The 7695-nt window shown below is 33.3% G+C and overlaps 1 protein-coding gene and 1 long non-coding RNA gene across 2 annotated transcripts; one reads left to right on the top strand and one right to left on the bottom strand.

The window, feature by feature from the left end:
* The first annotated feature begins 542 nt into the window (after nucleotides 1–542).
* LOC124440760 lies at nucleotides 543–6948 on the top strand. The gene is made up of 14 exons (XM_046991182.1): nucleotides 543–666; nucleotides 789–844; nucleotides 994–1030; nucleotides 1094–1214; nucleotides 1295–1327; nucleotides 1496–1567; nucleotides 1696–1736; nucleotides 2482–2666; nucleotides 2804–2913; nucleotides 3147–3348; nucleotides 4017–4147; nucleotides 4940–4972; nucleotides 5236–6450; nucleotides 6712–6948. The coding sequence occupies exons 1-14, from the start codon at nucleotides 626–628 to the stop codon at nucleotides 6733–6735; spliced, it is 2301 nt and encodes a 766-aa protein (XP_046847138.1). The 5' UTR covers nucleotides 543–625; the 3' UTR covers nucleotides 6736–6948.
* LOC124440766 lies at nucleotides 4739–5330 on the bottom strand. The gene is made up of 2 exons (XR_006946758.1): nucleotides 5215–5330; nucleotides 4739–5033 (listed from the first exon to the last, which is right to left on the bottom strand). It is a non-coding gene; the product is annotated as an uncharacterized LOC124440766 (long non-coding RNA).
* Nucleotides 6949–7695: the final 747 nt, after the last annotated feature.

Genomic DNA, 7695 nt, shown 5'->3' on the forward strand with positions numbered 1-7695 from the left:
TATGACATCATCATGATAATGTAGTGGTGGTGAAGTCTATTAGAGTTAGGGTTCTCATTAGAGGGAGGTGTCTACGGTATAATAAAAACCACGCTCCAAATGGGGAGTGTTTTTAGATACAAGGTATTTAATTGATAGTAGGCGTTTATTGGATCATTCACCGTAAATGTAGAATGAAAAAAAGATATATTTATAGTCTTTGCACTTATTGGGGAATTAGTTGTAGGTTGGCCAAAAATATTCTACCACCTGCAAATATTATCTCAGTATTGAAATTTCTATAGCGTTCTTTGGAAAATATCTAGCATGAAAAGCCCAAAATATTTTTCATTCTCAGTATAAATTCCATTTTTTGACCGAACAAGAAATGATGAAATGACGGAATTGTTTTTCAAAGTTTCATGCTCCAGATATCTACTTCATGAGATCAGATACTTTGTTGTGGTAACACAAAATCCAGCTCTCTGATTGGTTAAACAACTTTGACATCAAATTCAACTTTATAAATTCGTAGTTTCGTTTTGTCAGAGCGTTCCGCACATTTCGTGTGTAATTATATGTGTTATACTTGTGTGTTGTTATCCTTTATTTTCCCAGTATTTTTTGCCTATGTACGAAATATAGAATGATGCAAGCTAGAAAGAGTCAAGTGTCCACAAAATCTAGGTAAACTGAAGAACTTAAACGTCAAATGTGGATTTTAATTTGTACAAATGATCGTATGCGTTACGATGATGTTTAGTACACAATTCAGATTTGTTATTTACATTGAAGTTTGGTTTATTTAGAATTGCTATTAAAAAAGGTAGCACTCTAAGGAATAAGGAAAATTTGCCAATTAATGGTAGGTTTTATTTAGTGAACTCTGAAATATTTGATTTATTAAACATTAGAAATCTCACTGTGAACAGTATCCATTATTCCATGAGCAGTTTTCCCTAATTTGATACATTGATTATTACACATCTATACTCATTTCAAATTTCATTTTAGTGATAAAAAAGACAGATGGGAAACTGACTTCAGGAAGGTAAGTATAATGTAGGTAGTTATGAAAACATTAATCAAGAAATTAAATCATTGAATTGTGTAGCATTGTGTCAAAGAAGAATGAAGGTTTGACTTCAAGAAGGAAAGAGGCAACATCAAAACATGTCAAAGCTGCACCAGACTTTGAGAAACTGCACAAAAAATGGCAAACAAAGTTAGCTAAAGTAAGAGACGTAGGACCTGTTGTACAATATTTTCTGGTACTAGATATACTGAAGTGTTAGTACTCACTCTTTTTTTTCAGGGGAAAGCTGTTACAAAGCGTGCTAATACCAAGGTATAATACATTTTAATGCAAAATTTTCCTTCATCTGAATAATTATGTCATTCTTCCTCCAACCAAATATTTCTGACATGAAGACAGCCTTCCTTAAGTTTTTGAATATTTCTATCATGAACTATGTTATACTTAGCTTAATTATTTTTTTCTTGATCCTCTATACAGATTGAACCATTCAAGCTTAAAAACGAAGTTGCTTTGAACCAAAAAGACAAAAATGAAGATCTGATTTACTTGGTATGCATTTGCCAAATTCACTGTGTAATTCATTATTAATTTTTGAAATATGTTTACATCACCATACATATTTTTAATATCATGCATTAACTTACTGATACTTTGCCAATTTCTACTTTTACTTATAGGAAAAAACTGAAAATATTGAAGAAAAGTTTAGCATTGAAAGGTTGAAACTCAATCAATGAAAGTCATTTTGAATTCCTTTGCTAATTGTATTGGATGCACTTGTTTTTACTGATGGAAAACTTGATTTACATCATTTTTTATATGCTTTTCTATTTGTGTGATTGTATGATGTTTGACTCATACGTACATATCTTGAAGATGAATTATTTAAATACAGCATGGCACACTTTTACACAGAAAACAATAAATTGTCAGGATATATTAAAAAAATAGATCTGTAAGTTTTTCTGTATCAACCTTACATATGGTTGGTTAACAGTAATGGTTCTAACTTTTTCATAAGTACCACAATGCATTGTTCTTTTATTGCTACATAATAAGTTGATATATGTGGGTAAATATTCTACAATCTTAGTACTAGCTGGTACATATAAATATTGTTGCTCCCAGACCTAACAATTGAAAAATGATGCGTTCTTATTGCATCAAGAACAAATGATTTAAAGTTTAAAATAGAACAGGATAAGCGTTTAAAAACTGTGTGAGATTATTGCCTCACATCATGTTGTCGCGGATTTCATAAAAAATGTTGAGTATTATGAAATTTGAATGCTTGTAAATAGTTAATACAATACTACTCCTGATGTATAACAAAATAGGAATCAATGAAATTGAACAATTTCAATTTCTACCTTGTGGTGTGGCTGCCCGTTAGATCAAGAAAAAATTTAAATGATACTCGCTTTTTTACTAAGTTTAACATTTTTTATTTTTTACTCCTTCAGTAAAGATGAAATAACGACAGACTCCAACATTTGTGATGGAAGTATCAAGTCTAAACAAGCTTTCAGTTCCCCTCCTCCCGAGACTCCTGACGTCTTCAAAATTCCAAAGGCAACTGGCAAGACGTTTGGTGTTCCTTCAACTGGAACATCGTCAGTAAAAAGGAAAGCAATACGATTTGAGAAAGGTTAGAAATCATAAACTTTAAAACAATTTTATTGCTTATGTATAATACAGGTTGTTATATATGAATATCTGCTAGCTATGTTCTAAAAAATCGAGTTGAATGTGTCATTGAAGGTGATTAAACTTTCCGTTTTATAGATTTTTTTGAGTTTAAGGTTGACGATAATGCATTGCGAAGTATTTTAAATAATGACAACAACATACCAACACCATGCAAGAGGAACTCTCGTATATCGTCGTCAGTACAGGTAAAGATTACTATAAAATATGACTTACAGTAGTTTTGCAGTAGGCTTTTTTTGCCATCATTACTTTTTCCCTAATTGGAAACAGGCGTGAGAATCGTTAAGGAACGACGATGTTAATTGTCTTCTATTAAAATATTCTGACAGAATGTTTGAAAAATATTTCTCAGAGTAACCTTCCACTTAGTGATAGTACGATCGAGTGAAAAAATTATTTTATTTACATCGTATTATAGAAAAGAGCGTCCATATATTACACTGGTTCAAGACCCGACCGTCCCCTAAATGACTTTGAGAAGAGACTAAGCATGCGCCGTGCGGCTGCTCAAATGGCAAAAATCAAAGAACAAGAAGATAGTTATAAGCCTTGTAAAACTATAATTGGTGTTCAAGATATTGACAACAGGTTTACAGTTAATTGTACCCCTCTTCAAGAAGGTAGGACGTTTTATCATTTTACATCGCTGATTATTTAATCATCTGCTGTTTTTTTATTCATGTAGAATTTTCAAATTAATAATGATAATATGAAATAATAACATTAGTTCTGATAATTTGAATTGATGAGTTGTAAAGACTAAAAAAGAGTCGGCACAATCGTGCTCTACATTGCCCTTCTACTCTTTACTACTGCAATATAAAAATGACCGAAACTCCTGTGTAGTTCGGCCTACGATCATTAGGGAGTTTTTAAGCATTAAATTTCGTATTTGTTAAGTGTTAAATCAAAATTTTTGTACTGACTTCTTTTGTTGAAGGTGTTATGGATTATTTAGGTCACAAATGAAAGCTTTTCCCCCGGCTCTTTTTTTGAATGTTTTACGGAATAATTAAGAATTAAAGCTTTATCCGTACTCTCTTAATGACTAGGGCTTGCTAGATTTTAGAAGTAAAAAAATGCTACTTCGAATGTTAATTTGTTTAATGCATATTTGCATTCTTGCCGTAGCTATCCACTTGTCATCGGATTGTGTTGTCTCAATTGATTAGTTGGTTCGTTTTCGCTTTACATCGTTTAAATGTTTAAATGCTCAATTGCTCATGTTATCGTGCGAATGTTAAATGCTAATAATGTAATATTTTGTGGTTCATTCATATGTAATTAGACAAAAAAGAAACAGTAGAGAGCCCAGATTCCGTGGAAAACAGGGAGATTGTGCATGATGTCGGTGAGATATCTTGGGCAGAAAAGTTAAAAAACTACTCTCAAACGCAGGGAGGCGTTTCTCCTGTTGTGGTGAGTCATTATATAAATGTACGAACGTATAGTTTTATAGAATTGCTGCAATGTTAAGAAAAACGATGAATTACAATCCACTAGTTCTATACGCAAAAAATTAAAAATCAGCAAACCAATTACACATAATGTATATAAACGGAGTTTGTGTTACATGGCTGTTGCTGTTTGGCGTTGGGAATGCAGTTCGACAATGGTTGAGTTATTTGGTGAATTAGGCCATGTAAATAGTTTAGAATATTTTAAACATATTGTCAATATATTTTATACCTCGAAAATTTGATCTTCGTGAATTTTTTAGAGCTTAAATTTGTGATTATTTGTCCGAGCGTGACATTAATAAAACTACGGCGAGAGGCAAGACCTGACGTCATATCGGGAACTGATTCACAAATAATTTCTTCAAAGGCATAGTTATTTTGTCGCATTACACACGTGTATGGAATCTTGTTTCGTGGAAGTTCAAAAACAGCCAATTTTTAGCAAAATACAACAGATGAATTCCCGATGTGACGTCAAAAAAACCCATTAGTTACCAGCTTTTTTATACTGGCGGTCGAACAATGAAAATAGTCAATTTTTCAACGTAGATTTCAAAAATATACAACACTATCATATTTTCGAAATATAGAATATATTACAAAAGTTTTTAATGTAACCTGAAGTATCTACAAAGCAGAAATCCAATAACATGATATAGGCACTTTAAGTGATGGACACACAATGCTGTTTTATAATAATTTAAACACGTTGAACCAAAAACACCGTCTTATTTTTTTACTTATTTATTAGGAGGAAGAAGAGGAGATTCAACAAAATGAAGAGGTAAATATCTTCGTTTTATCTTCAGAAGTAAAATTTCTTTCCACTGATCTGAACATTACTGCTGCAAAAAGTAATTTCTTTAAACACATTGGCAATCTTTTTTACCAAGTGATGGCTACAATATCAGCACATGTTACATGAATAACAAACTTCTATATGTCCATTGCTTAAATGAATATATTTAATTTCTGAGCCGCTAGTACTCAGCTGGTGTGCTAGAAAGTAAATGAATTTTTTCTTACCATGGCGTTTCCTTCTCGTAGGATACGAAGGCTATGATTGCCAAACTTGAAGAGGAAGTAAAACATACCCTTTCAAATTTAACGGTGAATATATCCAGTTTCATGGCCACTAATTTACATTCTCAACTGCCAACCGAACCAGAGACTGGGGCTGATGTAAGTTCTCACACAAGCATTCCTCTTGGCCAAAGACAAAAAAAGCCATCTATTTATCGTAAGTTATTTTTATCTCCTGCTGCCTCCGCGTCGAACTTTGGACCAAGAAAAACACAGTCATCCTATTTATCGTCAGATTGCTCTCACATCACTTATGATAGAGACTCAGAAAATGTGAAACCGTTAGATTCATTGGTTGTAGATAAGCCTTCAAAACTACCAGAAGAACGCCTTTACCATTCTACAACAAACTTTGCTCCATCAATTGGTAATTTATCCACAATGCCTTTACCAACATGTACCTTTAATGATGAATCTTATCTCGTCCAATCTCTTTCATTGGTTGATCAATTCGATTGTACACCACGTGACTGCCTTTTTTCGAGCATCAATAAGGATAGCATAATGTCATCGTTTGAGAGCACACAATCTGACAACAATGTCTATGTAAAAAGCAGTGAATTGTTTCCTCGAATCATGACTCCACAAACGCAAGTTGAGAATGTACCATCTAGCTGCAAAACCGGATATGACGTAAGTTCAATAAAGAGATACGATGTTGTTGATCAGGTTGATACAGTAAATATTGTGAAAGGTATCCCTGTAACTGATGCTAGAAATGGAAGAAATCCGCCATCGTTTCCAGGAGAATTAATAGTCAGTGGAAACATAAATAAAAAATATGATCATTTAGCTGCAGCTAATTCGTCTCTCACAAAAAAACTAAAGACAGCAGCCCTTGCACGTCAACCGTCTGCGTTTGCTACGGTTCAAAATCTATATGTACAAAAAGTAAATCAGCCCGCATTTATTGCGAATAATCAACAGGAAATACTTGTTCCCACTCCCCTGAGACCCAAAGTTGGGAAAAACCCTTTTGAAACCGGTCATTTTATGCTACGTCATCGTGAAATCATGCGCGAAGCCCTAGCGAAGAGCCGTGATCACGCCCAGGAAGTGTTGCTGGATTCTGAAGTTGCGATGTGTGTAAGAAATATTGAGTTGATGAGAAACCAGTACTGTAATGACCAAAGATTGCTTAATCCAATTGCCAGGTTGTTTAATGAAGGTGATGAAATGGTAAGAGAAGTTTCATAATTACATCATATCAATTTTATTGTTTACTATACAAAACTTATAGCTATAAACCTGTACATTGTGTCTTAGAAAAGGTCCCTTTGATAGCTTCAATGGATACGCTAAATTGATTTGTATATTGAATGTTCACCAATATCTTGATCCGTGCCAATAAGATCTTGTAAAAGCATTATATTGCAAAAAATATGAAAGCAATTGTGTCAACGTTCGAAGCTGAGTTGGATATTTTTTTCTTTATTTTAGCATTTTGTTCCTATAGTAGCGTGAGGTGATACTTATTTGAACGAGCCTTGCCATCGCTGCAAGAAGAAAAAGACGGGAAATAGGAATTGTGAAATTTGTGTGTATCAAAATTGTGTAATAACAATGTGCTGTAATTACATTATATGTTTATATTATAGAAATCTATTATCTAGAAGTATTTCGCATGCCGCTATCGTATATATTTAATAAAATAAGTTTTTCAAAAGCTTTGGAAAATACTTTTTAAAATTTTAATTGTTAAATGTGAAAAGTATAGGTTTCAAAAACGACAAAAATCGTTTTACAAAACGGAAAAAATAGAATTATTGAATTATTGAAAAATAGAATTATTGAAGCATGAAAAAAAATATCTATTTCGAAAGACTCGAAGTGAGAGCTTGCATAAATCTCTACTCATTATCAAGCATACTCAGATTATTTCTCTTTTAATTTCGCGATCAGGTGAGCTGATAATCTTCTTCATTCCTCGCTACATGTAACACTCCTGCAACTTTGTCAATTTTTCTCATTCCTTAATTGTACTCATTCCTTATTTCTTCCTTTCTGATAACTCCGAGTTCTTATTTGACCATTTTCAACTCTGCCTTTTTACCTGTTGAGTTGTCTCCGTTTTCATACCATAAATGATTGACAGTCTAACAGCACTTCTTTCAAGTCAGCCACATTTTTAGCAAAATCGTCTTTCAGCTTTATTGACTTCATCATTCTTGATATCAACTATCGTATGTTCTGTCTTGTTACGACTTAATTAAGACCCATCTTTTCTATTATGTTGATGCAGTCCTGCACCAACATATTCGTCTGACATCCCAGTTGCACATATGAATGACTCTTGTTTTTGCATCATAATACACATATACTCTCGCCTATCCTTCCAGCTGTCCACCATTGACCTTCGCTCTCAGGCTTGCATTGATCAGCTCGCGAGTTTTCCCAAAGGTCTACTCGGTTTCACGGCCTGTT

This window comes from Xenia sp. Carnegie-2017, unplaced genomic scaffold (genome assembly GCF_021976095.1).
Source record: "Xenia sp. Carnegie-2017 unplaced genomic scaffold, XeniaSp_v1 HiC_scaffold_2, whole genome shotgun sequence".
NCBI lineage: Eukaryota > Metazoa > Cnidaria > Anthozoa > Malacalcyonacea > Xeniidae > Xenia > Xenia sp. Carnegie-2017.